Source organism: Giraffa tippelskirchi, chromosome 1 (assembly GCF_054371585.1).
Source record: "Giraffa tippelskirchi isolate mGirTip1 chromosome 1, T2T-mGirTip1v1.2.pri, whole genome shotgun sequence".
In the NCBI taxonomy this organism is placed as follows: domain Eukaryota; kingdom Metazoa; phylum Chordata; class Mammalia; order Artiodactyla; family Giraffidae; genus Giraffa; species Giraffa tippelskirchi.
The window spans coordinates 111,834,624-111,862,623 of record NC_137275.1 but is presented as its reverse complement, the minus strand read 5'-3'; the positions used below and the strand labels follow the sequence as shown (position 1 = coordinate 111,862,623).

Here is a 28,000-nt window from a genome sequence, read left to right as displayed (position 1 = left end):
GGACGGACCCAAGATGGCCGGGCGCCTGTGTTCCGTTCCTGCCCTCGGCCCGAACCTCATTCCTTGCCGTGCTGCTGAGCGGAGCCGCGAGCCATCCCGAGGGCTCCGGGCGTTGTTCCCGCGGGGCCGCAGGCCGCCATGGCGACCCTGGAAAAGCTGATGAAGGCCTTCGAGTCCCTTAAGTTCTTCCAGCAGCAGCAGCAGCCGCCGCCGCCGCTATGCCCGGCCGTGGCCGAGGAGCCGCTGCACCGACCGTGAGTACTGACCCGCCGCAGCTCGGCCCCAGCCCTCCCCGGCCTTCGCCAGCCTCCCGCGGAGGCACGGAGGCGGCCCCGGCCCTCTGCCCTCCCGGCTGCCCAGTTTGGGGAGGAACCGGGGTTGCGTTGTGAGCAGGACTCGGCCGAGCCGAGGCCGCGTCCAGCCCCCACTCTTCTGCTCTGAGGGGAGCAGGGCCGCGCGGGCGCTGGACGCTCCCCGAGGAGCCGGGAATTGGGAGCCCGAGTGATGCGGGGACAGTGGTGACCTCATGCCCGGGGACGTCGGGCTGGAGGGCGGGGGAGCGCGCGCGTTCCAATGGGGAGCCTCTGGCGGGGCCCCCTTTAAACAGGCTGGGAGTCAGTCGGGCCTGTCTTCCCGTAGCCTCAGGGCTTTTCGTTTAGTTCGGGGGTCGCAGCAGAAGACTGAAGTGTTGGAAAGAGACCGGCTTGTCTCAGTTCAAGGCGGTCTGCAGGCCCCTTAAATGAGCGGTGGTCGCCCCGTAAGTGTGAACTTAGCCCAGATGGTTGTTATTAACACACAAGAAACAATCAAACGGCCTTCAATAGTGGGAAGAGTGGGCTGAAGTTTATTACTTGTCTGCAGTTGGAAATAAATCACATCTTGCTGAGGGAGAGGTTAATCGTCGGGGCGAGTGATGTCCATTTCACGGGCATCGCAGTCACGCTGGCCAGAACCTGGATGGGTGTCTGCGGACAGTCTCCTGTGGCAGACATCCTGGTACTGTTCGGAAGTAGGGGGTCTCGGTTGCTTGTGCTAGGGAACTTTTCGAAACAGAAGAAGAGAGACCATTTGATGTCACCTTCTTACAGAGCCCAAGTACTTTTCCTTGAAGTCTTGGGTGTTCCGCAGAGGTCAGGGCGTGCTCTGCTACAGTTCAGGCCTTTCTTTCATGTGCGGGCGTTTTCTTTCTCATCTGGATTTGTACAAGACGGCATTTAATGAGGACAGTTTTTGGGAAGCCGCCCCTTTAAGAAGTTCACCTTAATGTTAAGATGGATTCATTTTCAGGAATGTTTTCATCTTTGTTTCTGATATGATTCCTTGCTGTGTCCTGAGGTTTAATCAGGAAATGAGTATTTGGGGAGTCATTTTGGCTTATCTGTGAAAATGTAGCAGTAAAGCGCTTTTTCTGCTAAAAGGTGAAAAACTTGTTTGGATACTTTGAGAAAAAAGAATCTTTTTTTTAACAACTTGACGTTTCTCCGCAGCAAATAACTTGTAACCATGACCCATTCCAGACTTAGCATAGTGCTTCTCCGTGGAGGTAGAAGTCAGAGAAGTTGACGCATCTCAGCGTCTCTTGGATCTTGTGTACAAACAGGAAGCACCAGGCAGGCTCTGGGTGGGAAGGAACGTCTTAACTGCCGTCCCTGTCTGTTGTCCAGCACTTGGTCTGTCATCTTTGCATAAACAATACATTGCTGCTGCTACTGCTAAGTCGCTTCAGTCGTGTCCGACTCTGTGCGACCCCAGAGACGGCCGCCCACCAGGCTCCCCCGTCCCTGGGATTCTCCAGGCAAGAGTACTGGAGTGGGTTGCCATTTCCTTCTCCAGGGGATCTTCTTTCCCCAGAGATGAAACCACAGCTGTTGCTTCTCCTGGGTTAACAGGCGGATTCTTTACCACTAGCGCCACCTAGTCATTATTGTTTGAATTTTAATATAAGATCAGTCACCACTGAAGACCGTCCATCTACCTGAAGAATTTTATGATTTTAGAGCTACCTATTGAGTGCAGAAAAGACTAAAATTTAATCAGGGCAGATGTTTTCCCCCTCAAATCGGTGTGGATTGCTGGGAAGTGACTTTGGATGAGTTAGAAGAGAGATCTGAACCATGCGCTTTCTTCGTAGCTGACCGTGATGGGACGTGTACTCACTCTTTCTGGCAGTAAAGCTGTGACAGTCAGGGTCACAGACGGGCTGTCACTGACGTCTTGGTCACACCTGAGGGCTGCAGCTGGGACTCCACAAGCTGCTTGAGCTCAGTCGTGTGGGACTGCTCTTCAGGGTCTCTCTTTTTTTAAGCTTTGCTGTTTCTACTTCTCTTTCCATCTCTTGGTTTTAGAAACTCAAGGTTAACATAATTATCATTTATCTTCCGAAACCTGTTGGAAAGATTGACTCAAGACTTTTGAGTCAGTTTTACTGTGTATTGAACCTACTCCTTTGGTCTTCCCTTGTGGCTCAGCCAGTAGACTCTGCCTGCAGTGCGGGAGACCTGGGTTTGATCCCTGGGTTGGGCAGATCCCCTGGAGAAGGGAAAGGCTACCCACTCCAGTATTCTGGCCTGGAGAATTCCATGGACTAAGTCCACGGGGTTGCAAAGAGTCAGACACGACTGAGCGACTTTCATTTTCTTTCACTTTCAACCTACTCTTGTACGGCAAGCACTTGCCCACTCCTTTGTTGTCTGGGAAACACCTGTCCAGTGTAGGTGCTGGGCTGAGTGCCCGTGAGAGGCACGCGCTTGTTCTCAGTGAGTCTGTCATCCCTGGAGAGCAACCGTGGGAACCGTTCCTTCCAGAGTGTGGTGCTGGCTCATGGCAGGGCCTGGGGCAGGAGCCCTGAGGGAATAGGGCAGGCTTCCCCAATGGCTCAGCAGTAAAGAATCTGCCTGCAATGCAAGAGAGGGAGATGCAGGTTTGATCCCTGGGTCAGGAAGTTCCCCTGGAGACAGGGGATGGCTGTCCGCTCCAGTATTCTTGTCTGGAAAACCCCGTGGGCAAAGGAACCTGGTGAGCTACAGTCCATGGGGTTGCAAAGAGTCGGACACCACACACACACACACACACACACACACACACGTATCTTTCACTCTATCCCCACAGGGAGCTCAGAGGAGGAGCTAGACCCAAGCAGACAACACAGGAGTGTACTTTTATTTTGATGGGTGAAATTGGTATTCGGTCTTTGATTTTTTGCTTGTTTCATAAATTTTGCTCAAATTCTAGCATGGGGCCTCGGGTGCAGCACATGTGAGTCTTAAGGAAATCAGGCAGCAGGTTCAGAAAGTGGTATCATTTTTTGTTACCTGTATTCTTGTGGCCTAGTCCACATACGAGGAGAGAGACACAGTTCTTTTTAAAGCTTATATTTGTATTGATCACTTTTCTGTTGTGACCATCTTAGGTAGCGAGGTGCACTCAATTTAGTGTTTGTCAGCTTTTTCTGATGGCCATCCCCCCAGGAGTTGTTTTAGACCCTAGGGTAAGAGGCTGCCCACAGAGGGGTCACTGCCTGTAGAGCTGGGAGACCGGGTGTGTGAATGCAGCTCATTTAAGGCCTTTGTGGGTTTTCACTTTGGAAGGGAACCATACAGAAGAGAGTTTGTTTGCCTCCTAACTTGTTGGGAGAGGTCAGTGTTCTTTAATTTTCTTGATGACTTAAGGTCTTCAACTAGGTGAGCTGCTGTAATCGAGACTTGAATGTGGTGGCTCGAAGAAGAGAGCATTTAAACTCTCATAGTACTTTCTGTTCATGATCTGAGCCACAGTCTGCTCCTGGTCTTGTTTTTGCTGACTGTATAGAGCTTCTCCATCTTTGGCTGCAAAGAATATAATCAATCTGATTTCAGTGTTGACCATCTGGTGATGTCCACGTGTAGAGTCTTCTCTTGTGTTGTTGGAATAGGGTGTTTGCTATCACCAATGCGTTCTCGTGGCAAAACTCTATTAGCCTTTGCCCTGCTTCATTCTGTACTCCAAGGCCAAACTTGCCTGTTACGCCAGGTGTTTCTTGACTTCCTACTTTTGCATTCCAGTCCCCTATAATGAAAAGGACATCTTTTTTGGGTGTTAGTTCTAGAAGGTCTTGTAGGTCTTCATAGAACCGTTCAACTTCAGCTTCTTCGGCGTTACTGGTCGGGGCATAGACTTGGATTACCGTGATATTGAATGGTTTGCCTTGGAAACGAACAGAGATCATTCTGTCTTTTTTGAGATTGCATGCAAGTACTGCATTTCGGACTCTTTTGTTGACCATGATGGCTACTCCATTTCTTCTAAGGGATTCTTGCCCACAGTAGTAGATATAATGGTCATCTGAGTTAAATTCACCCATTCCAGTCCATCTTAGTTCGCTGATTCCTAGAATGTCAACGTTCACTCTTGCCATCTCCTGTTTGACCACTTCCAGTTTGCCTTGATTCATGGACCTAACATTCCAGGTTCCTATGCAATATTGCTCTTTACAGCATCGGACTTTGCATCTATCACCAGTCACATCCACAGTTGGGTATCGTTTTTGCTTTGGCTCCATCTCATCATTCTTTCTGGAGTTATTTCTCCACTGATCTCCATTAGCATATTGGGCACCTACTGACCTGGGGAGTTCATCTTTCAGGGTCCTATCCTTTTGCCTTTTCATACTGTTCATGGGGTTCTCAAGGCAAGAATACTGAAGTGGTTTGCCATGCCCTTCTCCAGTGGACCACAATCTGTCAGACCTCTCCACCATGACCCATCCGTCTTGGGTGGCCCCACACGGCATGGCTTAGTTTCATTGAGATAGACAAGGCTGTGGTCCGTGTGATCAGATTAGCTAGTTTTCTGTAGTTTTAGTTTTAGTGTGTCTGCCCTGTGATGCCCTCTCGCAACACTTACCTTTTTATTTGGGTTTCTCTTACCTTGGGCCTTGGGTAATTCCTCTTGCCGCCCCCAGCCCCCGGCCCCCGGCCGGGCCTAGCCCCTGTCGGCCGCCGCCCCCGGCCCCCCGGCCCCCGGCCCGGCCTAGCCCCTCTCTGCCGCCGCCCCGGCCCCCGGCCCGGCCTATCCCCTGTCGGCCGCCGCCCCCGGCCCCCGGCTCCCGGGCCCCCGGCCCGGCCTAGCCCTGTCGGCCGGCCCCCCGGCCCGGCCTAGACCCTGTCGGCCCCCGGCCCGGCCTAGCCCCTCTCGGCCGCCGCCCCCGGCCCCCGGCCCCCGGCCCGGCCCGGCCTAGCCCCTCTCGGCCGCCGCCCCCGGCCCCCGGCCCCCGGCCTCCGGCCCGGCCTAGCCCCTCTCGGCCGCCGCCCCCGGCCCCCGGCCCCCGGCCCGGCCCGGCCTAGCTCCTCTCGGCCGCCGCCCCTGGCCCCCGGGCCCCGGCCTAGCCCCTGTCGGCCGCCGCCCCCGGCCCCCGGCCCGGCCTAGCCCCTCTCGGCCGCCGCCCCCGGCCCCCGGCCCGGCCTAGCCCCTCTCGGCCGCCGGCCCGGCCTAGCCCCTCTTGGTTGCCGCCCCCGGCTCCCGGCTCCCGGCCCGGCCTAGCTCCTCTCGGCCACGCTTCTGCGCCGAGCCGTCGCAGCCGTCGCAGCCGTCTTATGGCAGAAAGTGAAGAAGAACTAAAGAACCTCTTGATGAAGGTGAAGGAGGAGAGTGAAAAAGTTGGCTTAAAGCTCAACGTTCAGAAAACTAAGATCATGGCATCTGGTCCCATCACTCCATGGGAAATAGATGGGGAAACAGTGGAAACAGTGTCAGACTTTACTTTTTTGGGCTCCAGATTCACTGCTGATGGTGACTGCAGCCATGAAATTAAAAGACGCTTACTCCTTGGAAGGAAGGTTATGGCCAACCTAGATAGCCTGTTTAAAAGCAGAGACATTACTTTGCCAACAAAAGTCCGTCTAGTCAAGGCTATGGTTTTTCCAGTGGTCATGTATGGATGTGAGAGTTGGACGGTGAAGAAAGCTGAGCGCCGCAGAATTGATGCTTTTGAACTGTGGTGTTGGAGAAGACTCTTGAGAGTCCCTTGGACTGCAAGGAGATCCAATCAATCCATTCTAAAAGAGATCAATCCTGGGTGTTCATTGGAAGGTTTGATGTTGAAGCTGAAACTCCAATACTTTGGCCACCTCATGCGAAGGGTTGACTCATTGGAAAAGACCCTAATGCTGGGAAGGATTGGGGGCGGGAGGAGAAGGGGACGACAGAGGATGAGATGGTTGGATGGCGTCACCGACTCGATGAACATGGGTTTGGGTAAACTCCGGGAGTTGGTGATGGACAGAGAGGCCTGGCGTGCTGCAATTCATGGGGTCGCAGAGAGTCGGACACGACTGAGCGACTGAACTGAACTGAGTACTTTCTGTTTCAAACTGAGGTCTAATATACACATACATACACACACACACACATCTATCTATATAGTTGCTGTTGTTCACTCCTTCAGTCATGTCTGACTCATTGCAACCCCATGGACTGCAGCACCCCGGGCTTCCCTGTCCTTCACAATCTCCCAGAGTTTGTTTGCTCAAACTCATGTCCATTGAGTCAGTGGTGCAATCCAACCATCTCATCCTCTGTCACCCCCTTCTCCACCTGCCTTCAGTCTTTCTCAGCATCAGGGTCTTTTCTTAAGAGTCAGCTCTTCACATCATGTGGCCAAAGTATTGGCGCTTCAGCATCAGTTCAGTTCAGTTGCTCAGTTGTATCCCACTCTTTGCAACCCCATGGACTGCAGCATGCCAGGCCTCCCTGTCCATCACCAACTCGCAATTTACTCAGACTCATGTCCATTGAGTCGGTGATGCCATCCAAACATCTCAACCTCTGTTGTCCCCTTCTCCTCCTGCCGTCAGTCTTCCCCAGTCTTTCCTGAGTCTCTCCCATCAGGAAGCTTCCATAAGCCTCTTATCCTTCTCCATCAGAGGGCAGACAGAATGAAAACCACAGTCGCAGAAAACTAACCAGTCTGATCCCATGGACCAGAGCCGTGTCTAACTCAGTGAGCTATGCGTCATGCTGTGTAGGGCCACCCAGGACAGACGGGTCATGGTGGAGAGCTCTGACAAAACGTGGTCCTCTGGAGAAGGGAAGGGCAAAGCACTTCAGTGTTCTTGCCTTGAGAACCCGTGAACAGTATGAAAAGGCAGCTTTAGCGTCGGTCCTTCCAATGAATCTTCAGAGTTGATTTCCTTTAGGATTGACGGGTTGGATCTCCTTGCGGTCCAAGGGACTCTCAAGAGTCTTTTCCAGCACCACAGTTGAGAAGCATCAGTTCTTTGGCGCTCATCCTTCTTCACAGTCCAACTCTCACATCCATACCTGCCTACTGGAAAAACCATAGCCTTGACTAGATAGACCTTTGTCAGGAAAGTAATGTCTCTGCTTTTTAATACGCTGTCTAGGTTTTTCATAGCTTTTCTTCCAAGGAGCAAGCGTCTTTTAATTTCATGGCTGCAGTCACCATCTGCAGTGATTTTGGAGCCCAAGAAAATAAAGTCTGTCACTGTTTCCACTGTTTCCCCATCTATTTGCCATGAAGTGATGGGAGCGGATGCCGTGATCTTAGTTTTTTGAATGTTGAGTTTTAAGCCAGCTTTTCACTCTCCTCTTTAACCTTCATCACGGGGCTCTTGAGTTCCTCTTCACTTTCTGCCATTAGGTTGGTGTCACCTGCATATCTGAGGTTATTTATATTTTTCCTGGCAATCTTAATTCCAGTTTGTGCTTCATCCAGCTTGGCATTTCGGATGATGTACTCTGCATAGATGTTAAATAACCAGGGTGACAATATATAGTCTTGACGTACTCCTTTCCCAGTTTTGAATCCAGTTCACTCATCGGTACCTCTTTTAGTGTACTCCTCCCCTGCCAGGGCCCTGTAAATTTCAGACCACTTTACATTCCCTTAAAGGTAAAGACTGTGGCATAAATGAATCATCCCTGTGTACCTTGAAGCGGATGCATTGAAATTCATCCTTGTGTGTGTCAGTCGTTTGCTTCTTTCACTGCCAAGCAGTATTCCGTTACTCCATGGCAGCTGTTTATCCATCCACTGAGACATTTGGGTTGTTTCCATCCCAGCACTTTTGAAGTGAGTGACTCAGGTGGGCGGGAGGTGAAAGGCCTCTGCCTCCTCCTGCCACTCAGGACCCAGGCTCCTTCCATCCTGTCACCCTGCAGCCTTTTTGTTGTCTTTGTCTGTATGTTCAGAAACTGGGTGTTAGAAGTGTCTGTTCCAGTTGGGGGAAGCTAAAAGGAGGGGGTGGTGCCCTGGGCAAGCCACAGGCAGAAGCTCCGCTCGCTGCTGTGTTCCCGTTTCATCTGTGTGAACAGTCACTTGTGTGTGCCTGGCTGCAGGGAAGCCGGGCTGTGGGACTTGTCAGCAGGAAGCTCGTGTCTGAGAAGGGAAGCACGGTGTTTTGGTGGGTGCCTAGCAGCCCACAGCACAGCTCATCAGCGAGTCTCTTTTAGGAAGGAGACCAGTGGGGGACATGGTCACCTGTCCATGTGGTGAGAGACTTACTGGCTGCTGACTGGGAGCCCCTCTCTGCACACCATGGACTTGGCCTCTCATCCAGGCCTGTCTTTCCTTCTCCCGGGCCCTGACTTTCCGCTCGGGAGACTCTTCCTTGTCCATGTTCTTCCCTGGCCACGTCTGAACTGCCTTTTGAGGGTGTGTCTTTCTTGGTTTGCACAATTGCAAGAGTCTGTTCCTTCACATGTAGTTTTTTGGAGCCTGCAGTTGCTGCTGCTGCTACTGCTGCTAAGTCGCTTCAGTCGTGTCCGACTCTGTGCGACCCCATAGACGGCAGCCCACCAGGCTCCGCCGTCCCTGGGATTCTCCAGGCAAGAATACTGGAGTGGGTTGCCATTTCCTTCTCTAGTGCGTGAAAGTGAAGTCGCTCAGTCGTGTCCGACTCTTAGCGACCCCATGGACTGGAGCCTACCAGGCTCCTCCGTCCATGGGATTTTCCAAGCAAGAGTACTGGAGTGGGGTGCCGTTGCCTTCTCCGGCCTGCAGTTGCATTAGGGATTAAACGGAGGTGTTGGTCAGTTAGTATTTTAATCTCTTTGGTACTCTTTATAGAATCCCCTCAAAAACGTAGTAGTCTTCTGGTCTCACTGTTTCTAGTTAGTACCATGTCCTGGTAGCTGTCAGACACTCGGATCCTTTTTTGGATGTAATCATCAAGCCTGATTCTTTTTCGCTTCCTCTTTGGATCATCCCTGTCTTCTGTATTTCTCCGGTGCCTACTTCAGAGACCTCTGAAGTCATAGGTTTGGGTGAGAAGCAGGCACCTTTTATCTCATCTTCTTGACCAGTCTGTCTCCTTTTTACAATTTTGACTGAAAAGTCTCACTAGGAGGCTTTTGAGAAAGGCTCTGGGCAGGGTACTTGTTTGTAGCCATTCAGAGATATAGGAGCAATTAACCATTGTGTTAATACATTCTCTCATACTTCATTGTGTGAGGCCTGTGTGGGGCTGACTCGTCAGTCCGTGTGGTTTTGCGAGGGGGCCGCTGTGGAGAGTAGGTGTTATACTATTGCGTTGAATTGAAGCTCCCTCTGTCCACGCGATCCTGGGCCAGCCCTGTTGGCGCTGCAGTTTCTTCTCTCTGCAGCAGAGAAGGCAGGCGTGTTAGTGACGCCCCCTGAGTTTTCTGTGGAGCCCAGTCCTGGAGGGGACCCGAGGTTCGGCCCACCCCACCTCTCTGACCTCAGAGCACCCTGCCCCGGCACGGTTTTACTCCTTGGAGTCAAAGAAGCTGTGTTGAATGAATGAATGAATGAATGCCACGTAGAAATAGATGGAGTGGACAACACTAACTTCCTTTACTCTTTTTTTCCCCCTTTTAGAAAGAAAGAACTCTCAGCCACCAAGAAAGACCGTGTGAATCATTGTCTGACAATACGTGAAAACATAGTGGCACAGTCTCTCAGGTAACTGCACTTTGAACTTTCCAGTGAAAATAGAACACTTGTGTGTTTTCATCCTTAATGGGCTAGAATGTTCTTCGTCGCCCCAGTTGTTTTGAAACCTTGACGGGACCCCTCCCCCTTCTGGCGGTGGATATGGAGGATTTCCAGACACCGTCACCGTAATGAGTAATGCTTCCTTCTTGTAATCTTACACCGTGTCGTTGTAACCATTTGGATAACTGAACAGCATGTTTGTATTTTACTTATTGCGGTGTGGGAACAAGAGCCTGCCCAATTACTGGGATCTCGTGGTTGCTTTTCTTCTGCGCTCTGCCCTGTCCGCCCTGTGGGGGTGCTCCCTGCTCATCACAGCTTTGGGATGGTGGGCTCATGGGCGTTAACCGGAGGCCCACCTCCCTGGCTCAGGCTTTCCTGTGGGGTGAGCAGGCAGCACCTTCTTGTATCGCTTTTTTGCTGATTGTCCTCATTCTCCTTGCTTTTTACTGTCTGTCTCTCTTTCTGAGTACTGTTCCTTGTATCTGTGGGTGGTAGTTATTTTAAGCCTGTCTCTAAATGAGTGAGTAGGAAACAGATGTGCTTATGGTTTCTGAACTCCGTTCCTCGGATGGGACGTGTGAAATACTTCTCTTGGAGTAAGTACTTTCTCTTGGAGTAAATCATTCATGTTCTTCTCCTGTTGGGAAGGGCTCTTTGTAATCTATTAGAAAAACCTCTAAGAATAATCACCTTGGTTTTCGTACTGACAGAAATTTGGTGATTCATTTATTTTTCGTGGCATATTGCCACTTGTATTTTATACTTGCCGCTTGTATTTTATGCTTTCAAAGTGATTTCATGTAGACTATTTCATTTTAGTTGAACTCAATGCCATTTTGAAAGACAGTGTATGATTACTGTTTTTATCTAATTTGTAGAAATATTGTGGGAAGAAATGAAGTGACAAGTGAGAATATGTGCTGAAAATGAGAATACAAAAATTCTCAGTTAGCATGCTCTTGTAGACAACAGTACTAAGTAAAAGTAGGGGAGAAGGTTTGAATTCTGTCTCCGCTCCGAATAAGCCAGGCAGCTTCAGACAAGGCCAACTTCTTGGAGTCCCTGTGGCCTCGTCTTTGATGTGTAAACTCAGTGTACAGAGCTCTTGTGGGAGGAGCGACACCCGTGGGACGCTGTTGAGAGCTGCGTGAAAGTGCTCATGAGCTCCTGAGAGGCAGAAATCCATCCTGTGGGGGCGCACGTTGTCCTGCAAGCCGCCATGACTCTTGTGTGAATGGACGTTAGATGCCTGGCAGAGCCCCGGGGCCTGCTGCTTCCTTAGCACAGCTGTGCTCATCAGCCTTCCAGCATCCAGGTCTCAGGAAGGAACACCTCACATCGAAAGCTTATGGACCCAGAAAATAGACCTTTTCCATTCTGAGTGCTTCATGCCTTACGCTTACTTTGTTTCTTGATAATTCCCAGTGGACTTGATGGACTGTTGGCTTAGATTCACACCTGTGTGTGGGGGTGTGTGCGTGTGTGAGTGAGTGTGTGTTCAATTGCTCAGTCACGTTTGACTCTTTGCAGCCCCATGGACTGCGGCCCACCAGGCTCCTCTTATCCATGTAATTTTTCAGGCAGGAATACTGGAGTAGATGGCATTTCCCTCCTCCAGTGGATCTTCCCCACCCAGGAATTGAACCTGCATCTCTTGTGTCTTCTGCATTCAGTCAGATTCTTGACCACTAGCGCCACCTGGGAAGTACGTTGAGATATGTTAAGACTGGTTTGTGGTTCACTTTGCCATCGTAAATCATGGTAATCGCTGTTAATAGGTTCTCCATTCCTGTGTCTGTTCGGTTTTTATGGAGTAATGCTAATGGTCTTTGCGGTGCTTGTTCTACGTAGGATCAGGTGAATGGGATATGTTTTGGAGCCAGAGAGGTTGTCTTTGGTCGCATCAGATCAAAGAACGTGTTTGTTTTAAGATGTTCTCCATACTTTTCAGAAATGTCGAGTTGTAGAGCTGCAGTGGATCTTTTATACACAGGTAATGATTTAGGAAGTCTTCGTGGCTGGCATTTCCTGTGGTCTCTCCTCTAATGTACCTGATCTCTGGTACGTTCTTCAGCTTCTGTCAGGTACTGATCTTATCTCTCGGGGCTTATTTGAGGCAGCTTCTCGAGTCCTTGAGGTGTGGTGTGACTCAGCCTACTTCAGCTCTCAATTTGGTGGTCTGTCCTGCTGCTTCCTACATTCGCATGAACATCAGAATCACCCGGAAAATTTGTTAGAAATACAGGAACGAAGATAACCTCACTGCCCTCTTTCCCCAGCACTCTGATGTTTTCTGTCCAGTGGAGGGTGAGGATTCATTTGTAACTCGTTTCCTTTTGGGAGGACCTCAACACCCTCGTCTAAGCAAGTGGACCTGATAAGGTGATTGGGTAAAAATAAGTGTACAGGAATCTATAGATTTCCCATTCCCATATATTAGCTTAAATCTGTTAGAAAATATAATGCTTCAAGAGCCAATTCATAGTAGCACCAACATATACTATTTCAAGAAATTGACAAGAGATATGCAGAAACTATGGAAGGACTGTATGGACTTCCCTGAAAGGGACAGATGACTACTTCCTGCTTTTTCAACGTGGGAACAGTTCCTTATCATAAAGTTAAACTTTCTCTAAATTAATCCATAAATTTAAAATGAGCTTGATCAGAATTCTAGTAGAGATATTTTTGAACTTGTTCATCTGCAAGAATAAATACATCAGTTTTAACAAACAAAATCTGAAACCATCAGTAATTGGTGAGACCTGGTGTTCATGACATTAAAATAGCTCTTAGACATTAAAGAAGGTACAGAATAGGAAGTGGGAAAGTGTATGTGTGTATGTGCAGATACGAATTTCCGATAAAGGTAACATCTTGTATTAGTGTGGAAATGATGGATTATTGAACCAGTTGAGTATTTAGGGGAATATTCTTCATATTGCAGGCAAACGTAAATGCCAGATTAATTACCTAAATGTAAGAGAGTGAAGTCATTACTACAAAAAGAACATTTAATCTTAGTCTGTGGAATGCTTACAATATAAAGGAAGAAAGTGTTTAATCTAGAATATAGTTCAGTATGTCAAAATCTACTTGCAACTGAAACTTAAATGCAACTTGGGGAAAGTATTGATGGTATATGTATCAAAGGTTTACTAGCTTCTTTAGAGAGAAATTGTAAACCATTAAGAAAAAGGCTGTCTTTCTAATAGGAAAACAGGCAAAACTATGAATGGGCAGTTTGGAAAAGAAGAAATGTAACTGAGCCAGTAGACGTAATAGCTAACACTTATTTCATGCTTCCTGTGGAGAAATGTTCAGATTTACTAGTAATCACTGGAATGAGACGAAAACAAAAATGAGAACATTTCTTTTTTACCTGTCAACTTTACAGACATTAAGCAATACTCAGGATTTTGTCAGAGATGATGCAACTTTTTTAAAAGGCAACTTGGGGAATTTCACGGTCCAGGGGCTAAGACTTTGTGCTGCCGATGCAGGGGGCCCAGGTTCGATTCCTGGTCAGGGAACTAGATCCCGTGCGCGGCAACTAAGACCCGGCGCAGACAAATAAGTAAATATTTAAAAAAATGAAAGGCAGTTTGGCCTGTTTGATTTGGCCATTTCGCTTCAGGAGTTTATCCTTAGGAAAGTGTCTGGTGATACTGGTGCAATGCTAGTCATCCCGTTAAAGAATGAAAAATAATCTTGATGACTTACCTACAGGGGAATTGAACTTGATACATTTATGGAAAGGAATATTAGTTAACTTTATTAAAAATGATTTCTAGATCTGTGACTAGGTGATATAATAATAATATGATAAAGATTAAATTAAAAAATTATGAAGGATTTTTGCTTCTGACTCAGATGGTTAGATAGCATCACCGACTCAACGGACATGAGTTTGAGCAAACTCTGGGAGACAGTGGAGGACAGGGGAGCCTGGCGTGCTGCAGTCCATGGGGTCACAGAGTCAGACATGACTGAGCGACTGAACAACAAGATGAGTGACAAGGACAGGGTTTGCCTTCCTGCCCAAAGCAGTTGATAATGGATACAATGCATTAACTGTGGTTTTCAAGGCCTCAGGTATTAGGCATCTCTGGGAAAATGGAAGCTAATGCTATGAGCCTGAGGATTTCCCCAGATGACTGCCTGGAGGGGGTTTCCCAGTGAGGACGGGAGGAGGGAAACCCGGGAGAGCCCATGGTTGCTGGGACAGAGTTGATGGCCTCAGGAGGCAGGGTGGCTGGGACCATGGGGGGAGGATCAGAGAGGGACAAGCTGCACAGAGAGACCTGGAGACCCGCGAGGGCTCTCAGGTCTCAGCTGAGTCTTGCTGCAGACAGTGGCCTGGAGCTGCGGGTAGAGTCACCTGAAGGGGCTGGAGGGAGCAGGTGCTGAAACTCCAAGTGCGGGAAGAGCTCCTCTCACCAGCCAGAGGGGGAACCTCATCCTTCTGGCGCCTTGGGTCAGCTGCTCAGAAGGGTTTGCCTTCACAGCAGGGGTGACTCACTTCAGCCCTAGATGAGATGCTGTTCTGATCCTGCCTGCAGGTGGAGCCCAGGGCGGCCCTAGTCCTTCAGAATAACACAGTTGCATTCCAGGGCAAGCTTCAAGAATGTCGGAATTCAGAAGTGTATAGCGCCCAACAAGATAGAAGGTATAAGGTCTGGCATCTGATGAGAAATGGTCAGGAATGCCAAGAAGCAGGAAAACATGAGCAACGGTGAGAAAAATAACTGAAGCTGACCCAAACAGTATTTAACCCAGAAGAAGGCAGGGAAGAGGGCCAATAAAGAGCATATGGACCAAATAGGGAAGTCGCAGTACAGTGGCAGATTCAAACCTAGTTTTAGGGACTTTTCTGGTGGTCTGGTGATTAAGAATCCGCCTTCTAGTGCAGGGGACATGGGTTCAATCCCTGGTCAAGAAGCTGGGATCCCACATGTTGCAGGACAGCTGAGCCTGAGTGCCACAGTGAAGAGCCTGGGCGTTGCAGCTGAGACCCGTTGAGGCCAAAAAATAAAAAATAAACCTAGTTATATCAATAATGACATGAAATGCAAAAGATTTTTCAGATCAAATGAGAAGCAAGACCCAGTCTCTGCTGCCTACGAGAAATCCATTTTAAATATAAAGATTCATATAGGTTAACAGGAAGACAATGGAAAGAGGTTCACCATGTTGGCCCTGAACAGATGGAAGCTGATATTACCATCAAGTGGAAGTGAAAGTCTCTCAGTTGTGTCTGACTCTTTGTGGCCCCATGGACGATACAGTCCATGGGATTCTCCAGGCCAGAATATTGGAGTGGGTAGCCTTTCCCTTGTCCAGGGGATCTTCCCAACGCAGGGATCAAACCTAGGTCTCCCACATTGCAGGTGGATTCTTTACCAGCTGAGCCACCAGGGGAGCCCTGTTATCATCGAAGTGGGTCTCTAATCCAAGGCCATGACCTGGAATAGGATCATCATTTCATAACAACAGTAAAGGCATCAGTTCATCAAGTGGGCATGACAGCCCTAAATGTGTATGTACTTAAGTCCAGAGCTTCAGAAACACACGAAGCAAAACCTGATGGAATTGCAAGGAGAAATAGACAACCCCACAGTTACAGGCAGATGTCAGTGGCCTCTCAGAAATTCTTAAAATCTGGATCTAGAAAACTGCAAACACTGTCCCACTGTGTGCTGATCGACATTTACAGAAGCTCCATGCAGGAGAGCAGAAGCCTCCTTCCTTTTGAGTGCCCACAGGACACGTGCCAAGGAAGACTGACGGGGCCGTAAGCGGGTCTGTGGACGTAAATCACTGAACGTCACACAAAGCGTGCTCTCCGACCTCAGTGTAGGTGTCTGGGACTCTACTGCTGAAAGGCAGTCTTGAAAAGCCCCCACTATGTGGAAATCAAATAGCACATTTCCACGTGACCCATGGGTCAAAGAGGAAGTCAAAAGGGAAATTTGAAAATATTTTGAACTGAGTGAAAATAAAAAGAAAGGATTAAAAAACTTGTAATATGCTGCTATAGCATTTTAAAGGGGCATTTATAGCATTAAACGTCTATTTTCTAAAAGAAGGAAGGTCTGAGACCTTCAGTAACCTCAGTATACCTTAGAAAACTAAAAAGCAAATGAGACCCAAATTGAGCAGAAGGATGGCCATACTAAAAATAACAAAAGTCAGTAAAATTCAAAACAGAAGTGTATAGAAAAGTCAATAAAACGAAAAGTGTGTTCTTTGAGAATGTCAGTAAGAGGAATAAGACTGATCAGGAAAAAGTGAAGTCACAAGTTTCTAATGTCTGGAAAAGGGAAATGGTGTCAGTGTAGGTTGTACAGATAGTAAAAGGATAGCAAGGAAATATGAATTTTATGCCAGTAAATTCAACCACTTAGATGATGGGCACGTTTCTTTTTCGAAAAGCACTGTTTATTCTGTTTGGCGGTGCTGGGTCTTCGTTGCTGCGCACGGGCTTTCTGTAGTTGCAGCCAGCGGGGGCTGCTCTCCGTTGCGATCGGTAGGCCTTTCATTGCAGTGGCTTCTCTTGCTGTGGAGCACAGGCTGTAGGCCCACGGGCTTCAGTGGTTTCGGCTGTCAGGCTCTAGAGCACAGGCTCAAAATCTGTGGGGTACGGGTTTAGTTGCTCCGTGGCATGTGAGGTCTTTGTGGACCAGGGATCAAACCCATGTCCCCTGCACTGGCAGACGGATTCCTGTCCGCTGTAGCATCAGGCAAGTGCGATGGACAAGTTTCTTGAAAGACCAACTTCTAAAGCTCTCTCAAGCAGAAATAGATAGCTTGACTAGCCCTGTGTCTCGTTGTTGTTGTGTTTTGGGGGCGTGCTGTGCAGCTCACAGAATGTGTTCCCCCGCCAGGGGTCGAACCTGGGGCCACAGCAGCAAGAGCTCAAGAGTGCTAACCACTAGGCACCAGGGACTCCCTAAGTCCTCTATCTATTTTATTAAATTAAAATTTAAAAACAGTATTTGATTTCGTTATTGGAGAGCTTCTTAAAAGCATGGTTAGAAGTAGTATGTAAACCTACTTTTTGTCTTTTTTAAAAATTGAGAGAGAATGGGCCCACAACACTGGTGGTTTGATTCCCTTGTATAATGCACTGCGGCAACCTAGTGTTAGCCAGCACCTCTGTCGTATCATTGTCATTCCTTTTTGTGTGTTGAGAGCACTAAAGAGCTCGTCTCTTAGCAGCTTTGAAGTTTAAAATGCAGTATTGCTGACTGCAATCACTAGGCTGTGCTTCCGAGTTCCAGGTTTTCTACTAATTACAAGTCAGCCTGCTTTTTCAGCTGTGAATTGTATGGAATCTCTATACACGTATTTCTGTCTCCCCCCCCTCTCTCTTTTAAAGGTTTATCTAATTACTTGTTTTGGGCTGTGCTGGGTCTTCGCTCCTTCTCGGGCTTCCTCTAGTTGCAGCAGGCGGGGGGTGCTCTGATGGCGGTGTGCGGGCTCAGTATTGTGCCCGGGCTTAGCTGTCCCCACAGCACGTGGGAGCCTGCCAGTCTTCGCAGACCAGGGAGCGAGCCTGTGTCCCACCACTGGACCACCATGGAAGCCCCCAAATAAAATAGTTCTGATGAAAATTTTGTGTCTGAATTCAGATGTGCTGTAAAAGAGGTTGTTCCATAGCACAGTAATTTCTTCATGTTGATTACATGTTGAAGTAATATTTTGGATACATTGGGTTAAATGAAATATATTATTAAGATGAATTTTACCTGTAACGTAAATGTAACGTCCTTTTTCTCTTCCAGAATCCCACACAGGATACCAGAAACCTAACTGCGTTTCATCATCGTGTGTTCTCTGGGCTGTGACAGTCTCTCTTCTCTTTTCATTTAGAAATTCTCCAGAATTCCAGAAACTTCTGGGCATCGCTATGGAACTTTTTCTGCTGTGCAGTGATGACGCGGAGTCAGATGTCAGGATGGTGGCTGACGAATGCCTCAACAAAGTCATAAAAGTAAGAACCCTCTGGACGGTGTTCTCTGAGATACGATCACTGTAGCTAAGGGAAGAAGCCGTGACTTGGTGTTCTTTTGTTTTGAGTAGCAAAGTCCTTTAGGTCGTCTGCACTTTTTTAATCGAATAGTGTGTGGTTTGGAGGGACTCTAGTGTCTGCCAGGGTACTGGCTGTACCTGCCCAGTCAGAGGGAACGGGTTTCCCCTCATGCCTGCGCGGGGCGTAGGTCAGGGATGGGCGCTGGCAGTGACCTCTGGGGGCTCTTGGACCGAGTGTCACTCTGTCGAGAAACCATGACGCCCCGAGAAGGCAAGGGGACGGGCTGTGGAATCCGCCGTTGATGTCTTCATCTCCCGAGTCCTGGGTCGGGCAGGACTGTTCACAGGTAAGGACGTGCCTTCTCTGGTAGCTTGGCTGGAGTTCTGGCTGGAGTTGGTGTGACGTGACTGGGGAGATAGGAGTTCCCAGAAAAGGTTGGTGAAGCCAGAGCCACCTGGGTGGGAGGTGAGGTGAGGAGCGCGGGGGACACAGGTCCTCTTTGCTCAGGCTTTCCCAGTGCAGAGTTTGTACCCAAGATCAGTGTAGCTTTAATCCGCTTTTCCCTTTTCCTGTTTTCTGCTGCCATTGAAGATGAAGTTCTTTCATAATTCTTACTATCTTGGAAAACTGCCTTTGTTTTTCTCATTCTGCCCTTCTCCTTGTTTGTATCCCCAGCCATCCTGGGGTTTCAGCTGACAGTGTGCTCCTGCCTTCGGATGATGTACAGTCTCAGATGGGGAGCATGTTTGTTCAGAAATGCCTGAACGCATGGTGTAAGTTCTGAGTTCTGGGAGACGTTGGCAGCTCATCATTGCAGTCTGGAGGTGGAGGTGATTTCTGTGTGGGGAGGCAGAGCAGGCTCCCCGGAGGTGGTGGCAGTTAGGTGAACGAGAAGATTTAGGACCTTCTCTTTTTTTGGCTCCCTGTGTGGCATGTGGGGTCTGGGTTTCCCCCACCAGGGATCGAACCCGGGCCCCAGTACAGTGGAAGCAAGGAGTGCTCTAGGGACGTCCCTTAGGACCTTCTTAACGCTTGCAGACTCACAGAGGAGGGGGACTCTACCAGAGAACGGGAGATGTTGAGGATCAGTTCAAGGGGGTTGCACTTTATTTGGTAGAGAATGAAGAAAGGGAAGAGCTCTCGAGGATTTGTAACCTGGTAGTTGAAGTATCCTGGTGGTGCCTTGTATCCTGCCTTGGACAGAAGAGAGACTTTGTGCCCAGAATCCATGAGGGAGGCTAAGTGTCCAGGGAAGAGAGGTGGGGCCCTGAGCCAGGAGGAGGTGCTGGGGTGCCAGTGAGGAGCAGAGGTTGGGCTGTCACGGACTGGACCTGGCGGCTGTGTGTCCACCCCGGTGTGGAGGTGGAGGCGGGAGCAGGGGGGGCTCAGGTGGCGCATTAGCATCGCCTGTGGCTGTGAGCGCCCATTCAGTGCTATTTCTCGGCTTTGAAGTTTACTTTTCTCCTGTAATAAAATACATTTGACATTAGTTTATAAAACATTTATGAAGTGAAACAAAACTTGGATATGCCTTCTAGTTTTACTGGCCAAGCCGTGTTTTACTATATACTTGTCCGTTTTGATGTGCTTGTTTGAGGGACTGTAGTCCAAACTGAAATAGTAGAATTAGAATTTTAAAATATCCTAGGCATGATTCAGAACCTCCCAGAATGTAACCCTGTTTTGATTTTCAAGCTCGCTGAGCCTCTGTGGGTTTGCTAAGACCAGCTTGGTTTCTAGCTGTCACGTGCTTATATCACAGGAAAGGAAGAGGTCTTTTCTGTGGAGGCTTGGTTATATCTTCCCTCTCTTCTTGTGGACAAGCCATTGGCAGTACCGTTCGGAGGAGAGGGTTCTCATGGCTGAGAGCGGGGCCCAGAGATCTTTCCGTCTTGGGAAGCCATCTCCAGCGTGGACTTTGTGTCCTTGCTGGTGGTTGCCATCTGCCATTATTCCTGGGTTGAAGTTGCCCGTGTGGCCATTTCGGTTTGACTTGTAATCGAGCAAGAGGGTCAGGGCTCTGAGGAGCCTGTGGTTCCAGCAGGTTCGTGTGTCGCTGGGGCCCTGAGGTGGGGAGCACGTGTGCCTCACGGGCGGACCAGACCTTTGGGAAGGGTGCGGCTTCTGCGTGGAGCGGCGTGTTCCCACGCCAGAATCAGGGCTCTGCCCTTGGGTGTCCACCTCCTGTCCCACTTGCTCTGCAGACTCCAGGGAATTGCTGATGTTGGATCATCATTAAAAACGATGGTTAAAGAATGTGCTTTAATGACTAAAAATGATTAAAGTATGTACTTGAATTGAATATAAGAGCTTTAGAGTGAATTTGAACTATCTACCATTTAATTTTGGTATTATGTAGTGTTTGATTGTAATGAATATTCTTTTCCTTCCTTTTTTAAATATTATGGTGAATGACCTGTATCTAGTTGGTAACTTCCTGCATACATATACTTCTTTCTTAATGAAGAGGTTTTCAATTTAGTTGCTATTATATTCTCCTTCACATCAACATTGAAGTTTTAGTTGCCCTTCAGATTCCTTTAGAACTGCTTCGTGGTTGTTGTTCAGTCGCTCAGTCGTGTCCAACTCTTTGCGGCCCCGTGGACTGCAGCACGCCAGGCTTCCCTGTCCTTCATCACTCTTAGAACTGCTAGTAAGTAGAATGTATCTTCTCTGAACGAATCTCTTGTGTTTTGTTGTAGGCTTTGATGGATTCCAATCTTCCGAGGTTGCAGCTGGAACTCTATAAGGAAATTAAAAAGGTGGGTTTTTATTTTTCCTTATTGAAACAAGTCTATTGATCCACTGTATTGAGTAATGTATGAAATTTTCTTGTATTTGATAAGTAAAAATGTTAGAAGGAAGCAAATGCTGTTGGATAAAGTGGACTCTATTGTTTTACTTCTTCTCAGAATGTTGTTCTTCATTATTTATTGGATGCGATGGGAATTAAAATGGGAGTTTTTTAAAAAAATTCTGTATAATTTCGTCCCATTAAACCTTAAAATTTCAAAAGTAGTTGCACACTTAAATGGCCTTTTCTCTAAAATTAGAAATTAGTGAAAAGAGCTCTTTTGTTTATCTGAAGTCCTGTTGATGACCGGTGTCTGTGACTCCTCCGGGTAACACACCGCTCCTTCACTCCCTCAGAACGGCGCTCCTCGGAGCCTGCGCGCTGCCCTGTGGAGGTTTGCCGAGCTGGCTCACCTGGTTCGGCCTCAGAAATGCAGGTGAAGTGGGTGCTGTGGGTCGTCACTGTTGCTGTTATTTTGGTCGGGAGGCCAGCTCCTGTGGACTCTTTCTGTCTCAGCTCAAAAGTCGTTTGTCTGAAGGTCTCCCCCCCCCCCCCCCATCTGAAGCCAGCCACCTCCTCCCGTCCCACTGCCGTCCGCTTCCTCTCCCTCACAGCAGCCGTGGCTCAGAAACGCTCTCACACACCTGTTCGCTTTCTGCCCCCCCGCCCCCCAAGGCACGTGCGTCCCAGGACAGGGGGCGTCCCTGTCGGCCTGCTGTAGCCCAGCACTGCGGACGGTGTCTGCCCGGGGGCTCGCCAAGGGGATGCTTGTCAGGTGGTCAAAGACTGCGTGCCACCTCACTGTTGCTCACCGTAGGGATTATAGAAAACTCTTGTCTGTCTGTTACATGGGTTAAAAGTAGGAAGTGTGAGGAAAGTTTTGACTGATTGAAACAGTTGTATCTTTTTAATTTCTTTTAATTGGAGGATAATTTCCTTATGGTGTGGTGGTGGTTTTTGCTATGAATCACCCATGGGTGCACATGTGTCCCCCATCCTGAAGCCCCCTCCCGTCTCCCTCCCCACCCCACCCCTTGGTTTGTCCCAGAGCACCGGCTTTGAGTGCCCCGCTTCATGCGTCGAACTTGCACTGGTCATCTCTTTTACATATGGTGATATTCATGTTTCCGTGCTGTTCTCTCAAATCATCCTGTCACCAAGATTTTCCAGGCAAGAGTACTGGAGTGGGTTGCCGTTGCCTCCTCCATTTTTTCCTCAATTAACCATCCTTAATTATTGAATGCAGACCCTTGCGTACAGGAACGTGAAACATGAGTGGATCGGCAACAAGTGGCTGCCCAGTCTGGGCTTCCCGCAGAACCGTAGCTATTTCATGGAGTGCCTTGTGCACGCGCAGATGCTGGACCACTTGACCAAGAAAGCCCTTCGTGGACAACTGAAAATGATTGATAGTTTTCACAGGTCAGTCGGTGCAAGAAGTTCTCACTAGCCTGCTGAGAGATGTTTGCCTGCGGCCAGGTCTAAATTTTTTCTTCTTCTCTTGGAAACAGAAACAGTTTGCAGTGTGGAACTGTGTGCCTGCGAAGGTTGAATTACGACCGAAAAGGACTGGAAAGGAAAAGAGAAGAACGCCAGAATGACCTGAAAGGCTAGTACAGTCCTATTTCTTGCTTCCCAGTGTATAAGCAGCCTCAGTGATTTCCTATTTGAAAGAAAACTTCAGGAAATGCTTTCCTTGGAGAAAACACACCTCGCATCATTACAGAGGAGGGAGGGATGGAAAGGACTGTTTTTGAGGTCATCCTCTGTGGCCAGAGAACCTGTGCTCTGTCCTGGGGCTCACATGGGTGAGCTCAGCCGTGTCCGACTCTTTGCGACCCCATGAACTGTAGCCTACCAGGATCCTCCGTCCATGGGATTGTTTAGGCAAGAGTACTGGAGTGGGTTGCCATTTCCTTCTCCAGGGGATCTTCCCGACCCAGGGATCGAACCCAGGTCTCCCGCCTGGTAGGCAGATGCTTTACCGCCTGAGCCACCAGGGAAGTTCCAAACACCCATGAAAAACACTAATTCTTTCATTGAAACAGCAACAAACAGCAAAACCTTATCTTTGGTCTCTAGGAGAAGAAGAAAAAAACCGCTGCACCTCCACCAAGGACACTGAGTGTCAGTGCAAACCTGGCACTTTCCGTGGAGAAGATGCACCTGAGTTCTGTCAAAAATGCAGCACCGGGTGAGACACAGGAGCCTAGGGGGCTTCCAACCCACAGGAGACCCCAGTTTCCTTGTACCCATGTCTCTCTCCTGCTTCCATGAAGCCCCTCCCACCTCTCAGAGCTCCCCTGTGCCTGTGGGGTCTCCTGAGCCTGCAGCGGCGCTCCCCACCACCCCCGTTTGTCCTGCACGGCTTTCCCAGTGGCCCCTTCCCACGTCTCCTCAGGAGGGGCCTAGAAAGACCAAAGTGCTGACAGCAGACAGAAGTCATCCTGAGGCCACGTGTGTGCTCCTTCAAGGTTCCTATAAAACCGGAGCCAACTCGCCAGGCCTCACACCCAGCCCTTGCTCCCCAGTAGCACCTGAATCTTTCCTGTTGGGGGGCTCGGTGGCCAATAGTAATTCACTGTCCTCTGACGCTCCAGTGTTGGCTGAGATTGGTAGGAAGAGTCAACAGGTGGATGAGAGGGCCTCGTATTTAAGTTTGACTGGAAGATGAGTCAGACTTGTGCCCATACCCTTCTGAGCCTTGACCTGGATGAGGCCCCCCTCACAGAGCTCTTGAAGAACAGCTCTGAACACTCAGCAGGAGCCCGGGGGCCACAATACACAATCCTGGATCCTTCTCCTGCCCAGTGAGGGGGAGTGAGGGGACCCTGCCCTGCAGAGAGCAGGAGCCTGTCCCCCCTCCAGTCTTGTCAGGGGACCCAGGACAGGAGGCTACCCCCTCTTTCTCCTCATGCAGCTAGCTGTCCCTGATGAGTCCCCCTGTATCTGTACCCAGGTGCCCTGATGGGAAGGTCATGGTCATGGACTGTACGCCTTGGAGCAACATCAAGTGTGTGGACCAAGAATCAAGTACCCTGGCCCATGGGGAGGTCCTGGTTCCTGGAGAGCGAGCAACCATGAGCCAGAGACTACCCATCACTCCCTCTCCCTCCTCATGCACTTCACTGGTGATGAAAATGGTAACTGGACTTGGAGTCAGCACTGTCCTAGTCCTAATCGGATGTGCTGTATGCTGGTACTTTAAAGGTGAGGTTCTAGAAGGGAAGGAGGAGGTGCTGGCTCCCTCCTCCATCTCCCCAATCCTCCTGTTCCTCCTGGCTTGTCTCTGATCTTCTTCCCCAGGAAACCCCTCCTCCTCCCACCTCACCAGGTCCTACCAAACCGTGATCACATCGGTCCCCCCAACTCAGCTGACGGTCCCCTCTTCCCCCTGGCCGAGTCTGGTGGGAGGAGGCAGGAGAAGAAGGTGGTTCAGGAGCGCTGCACAGAGATTTTCCACGGGTTTCATTTTATTTCCTTTTCTCCCTTCTCTTCTCTTCCCTGAGGGTTCTCCAGACTCGGAATGTCCCGCTTGCCGTCACAGGCCCGGGGCTCTGTTCAGTGTCTAAGCCCCCAGCCTGCACCCTGTCCCTAGGGAGGGAGGTGTGGCAAGAGGGCTGTCCCCACCACTCAGCGGATGTCTCTTCTCTTCTAGGTCGCTTGAGTGAGTGTTGCCACGAGGTGAGTCGGTTTCTCCAGCATCTGGCAGCATCAGACCCTCAGTCACTGCTTTCCCCCCACAACAAAGCCCAGGGTGGACACGGTCCCTGGTTTGTCCTCTACTGTTGTCGCTGATTCTCTCAACTGGCCTGGGGGCTCTAGGCTGAATGTAGGAGGGAGACGGGCCTGTTGAGAGCTGTCCTAAGGCCGGTTGGCAGCCCCGGCCCTGTCCTTACTGTTTGAGACACCCTCACTCTGTAACCCTGGACCCAGAGGCATGGGGGGTGTCAGGCATGGGTGCTCAGATCCCCTTAGCATCACATCAGAGTCTGGGTGCCATCAGCAGAGCCCAGATGTGCTGAGTCTATGCCCACTTGGGGGGCAAAGCACAGGAGTAGGTGGGAAGGCAGAACCCACTGTGTCCCCCCAGATACTGTAGGGGTTTGTGGGTTTGTGACTCCTGGGTCAGCGCCTTGCTTTCTCAAGGCCCTTTTCTGGTGCTTATGTGTCCCCCAAGAGGGTCTGGGACTCTGGACCATGCCCACAACAATACGCTGACCAATGGAGATTCCCTTTCTCTTCTGGTCCCTTGGCAGGAAAAGCTGACAGAAGACAACGCCCAGTCCCAAGATGAAGCAAGCAGTCTGTCTGTCGGTGAGTGTGGGGCTCTGGCCCTTCTGCTTGCTCGGGCTGTGGTAGAGACAGGGAGAGGCAACGCTGGTCAGGTCTCCTCTCCTCTGGGGAGGTGGTGATGGAGGGAGACCAGGGCATGGAGGGAAGGGAGCCCCACTCCCTGCTCTGGAGAGAGACCAGGGCATGGAGGGGAAGGGAGCCCAACCCCTGTTCTGGTCCACTGGCAGCTCTGATGCTGTTGATCCTCTGTCTTGTTCTCACCACATCCCTGGTCTAGAACAGGGCAGCCGAAGGGTGATGACTCCTCCCATGACTGACCCAGTGATGGAGTCAGAGCTACCTAATATTTGTCTGTGTGATTGTTACAGCCTTTTAAGCCATTCCTCGTCATAGTAGGAATTTCACATTTATTTCAAAAGTATGATTAAGTTGAATCTACTTGAAGTAAAATTTCTTTGTCAACATATAGAAGTATTTTCACTGTGTATATGTGTGTGTGTGGGGCATGGCAACCCACTCCAGTATTCTTGCCTGGAGAATCCCCATGGACAGAGGATCCCAGCAGGCTACAGTCCACGGGGTCGCAAAGAATCAGATATGACTGAGTGACTAAAGACATACATATAATATATATGTATACATATATGCACACATACATACAGTGACATCTACAGTTTGGAGTCCTATCACTTCAATAGCTTTGAGGTTTTTGAGTATTACCTTAATTTATAAATTAATCTAGAAGGAATTGAGATCTTTCAGGTGTTCTATATTTTTCTTATGAAAAGATTTAGCATTTTAAGTGAAGCGTTTTATAATCCCTCAACTCCATGTGTGTTTTTCTTTGGTAAATTTCTCATTTCTTGTTGAGGATGTATCTTTGTATTACAGTGTTCTGTAACCTTATGAGTTTATCCAACTCATAATTCATTATAGAATTTATTGCCTGTTATAATTTTTAACATTCATCCATCCATACATTCACATTTAGGTATTAGTGTTGAACCATTCGAGTTTGATAAGAATACAACCATACATACAATAATGACTCTTTTGTCCACTCCCTTCAAAGATCCTGCATTGGTTTTGTTTTGCTTATGGCTGCATCTGCCAGAATTTCAGAACAATGTTTACTAGGCTCAGTTCTGTAATCTAGGATCCTCGATGAAGACCAAGGCTGCTCTCCATTGTGTTTTACAGAAACCAGCAGCCCCTGAAGGATCTCAGAGGAGAAGATGGCTGCTGGTTCCAAGAGACGCCACTGAAAGTGAGTGTTTTTCTCCTGGGCAGTGGATCAGGAGTGGAGGGAGGAGTGACAGAATTAGTGGCCTAATTTCTGTCTCCATAGCTGTTAGGGCAACTCAGAGAGGGGACGGCTTGTCCCTGGACCATCAGGACTCGAATTCCCTCCCTGCACCCCTTTGTCCTCTACCAGTGGCCCCTAACACCTCCCTGTCCTTCCCTCCTCCACCATCCTCTCTCCTCCCTGGTTGCTCAGGGCCAGGTTGACCCACCCCGAGACATCTGAGAGGTTGTGCTGCCCAGCAGGGCACCCACTGGCCCAGGGAGGCTGTGGAGCACCTGTCTATGCGTGCTCAGTGGCTTGAATCATGTCCAACTCTTTGCAACCCCATGGCCTGAGGAGCCTGCCAGGCTCCTCAGTCCATGGGAATCTCCAGGCAAGAATACTGGAGTGGGTTACCATGCCCTCCTCTAGGGATCATTCCAACCCAGGGATCGAACCCACATCTCTTCCATCTCCTGCACTAGCAGAGCCCCAACTGCCCCAGGCTGACCTCACGCCGCTCCCACTGCTGTATCCTGAGCGGCTGGTGGTGGAGGAGAAGGCTGAGGAGGAAGGGGTTCGGTGACGTGTATTCTGTGACGTGGTCACATGCGGGTTTGCTTTTTCAGTTTGAAAATATGACTGCTTTTAGTCTTCCCTCCAGTTTCACGTGAAGGTTGAAAATGAAGATTTGATTCTTAAATTTGAGCAGTGATTTTACAGTCTCTTTGAAAGCAACAGTTGAGGTTTTCAAAAGACATCTCAGAAAACTCCAGTAGATAAAGCCAAAAAAACCAGAATGTGTTCAGGGTGAACTGCGGGCGGCACCCCAAACTGTCCTGTGTCTCTCCCAGAGTCTGTAATTGCTGAGATGGGTGGATATAGGACCCCAAGCACCCTCGGGACTGAGGTCTTCAAGTGACAGCAGAGGTCCCGGCTGAGCCAGGAGCAGTGTGGCCTGTGCCCCGGTGAGTGGGGAGCCGTGAGGGTGGGAGTGGAGCCGGGAGAGGGGCGTGGGGGACTCGGGGGCGGAGGAAGGGGCAGCACCTGGCGGGGCCTGGGAGGGGCTGGCTGTCGGGGCTCGAGGCAGGGACACCCCTGAACCTCCACCATGCAGCCCTCACAGGGCAGAGTTGTCTGACCGCCCAGGGTCGAAGTTAAGAGAGCGAGTTCGCAGCAGGTTGAGTGAACCCCTGTACCCACTGTGGGTTCATTTTAAGTGCCTGGAGTGAGGTTGGTCAAGCCCTTGCTGAGCTCGATTGAGAGAGTCAGTCAGGGAGGACCGAGCTCAGGGTGAGAGTGAGGGGCAGCTAGTGTGGTGAGTCCTCCTCACCTGGGTGGGTTCTGGGGACGCCCTTGAGTTCAGGGGTGCCCTTTCACTAGCCTCCCTGGAGGCTTGTTTAGTGGGTGGAGGGGCAGAAGTCCACTTAGAAGATATGCTCATTCCTAGTGGTGGTGGTTTCTGAAGCAGTTCATCCTGTTCGGTTCGACTGTGAACCAGTACCTTGCAGGATCATGTTTGACGGTAGGCCTGAGCTGTGGGCACGGCCTTCCTTCTCCCGCACCCCACACTCACCTGCCGTCTTTTTGGCAGCCCCTCCCCCTTCTCTGCGCCCTTGCTGGTGGGCCTGAGGC

At 49.6% G+C, this 28,000-nt stretch overlaps 1 protein-coding gene and 1 long non-coding RNA gene across 2 annotated transcripts; one reads left to right on the top strand and one right to left on the bottom strand.

Annotated features, from left to right (window-relative positions):
* Positions 1 to 4: 4 nt before the first annotated feature.
* Positions 5 to 27,333, top strand: LOC145506143 (uncharacterized). Its single transcript, XM_081490104.1, has 13 exons — positions 5 to 254; positions 9,836 to 9,919; positions 17,831 to 17,951; positions 20,693 to 20,752; positions 21,141 to 21,220; positions 22,045 to 22,206; positions 22,296 to 22,393; positions 22,867 to 22,978; positions 23,744 to 23,994; positions 24,443 to 24,468; positions 25,044 to 25,101; positions 26,281 to 26,347; positions 27,220 to 27,333. The coding sequence occupies exons 1-12, from the start codon at positions 139 to 141 to the stop codon at positions 26,295 to 26,297; spliced, it is 1,185 nt and encodes a 394-aa protein (XP_081346230.1). The 5' UTR covers positions 5 to 138; the 3' UTR covers positions 26,298 to 26,347; positions 27,220 to 27,333.
* LOC145506824 (uncharacterized) lies at positions 24,236 to 27,943 on the bottom strand. Its single transcript, XR_014054364.1, has 2 exons — positions 26,877 to 27,943; positions 24,236 to 25,137 (listed from the first exon to the last, which is right to left on the bottom strand). It is a non-coding gene; the product is annotated as an uncharacterized LOC145506824 (long non-coding RNA).
* Between the last annotated feature and the right edge of the window lie 57 nt (positions 27,944 to 28,000).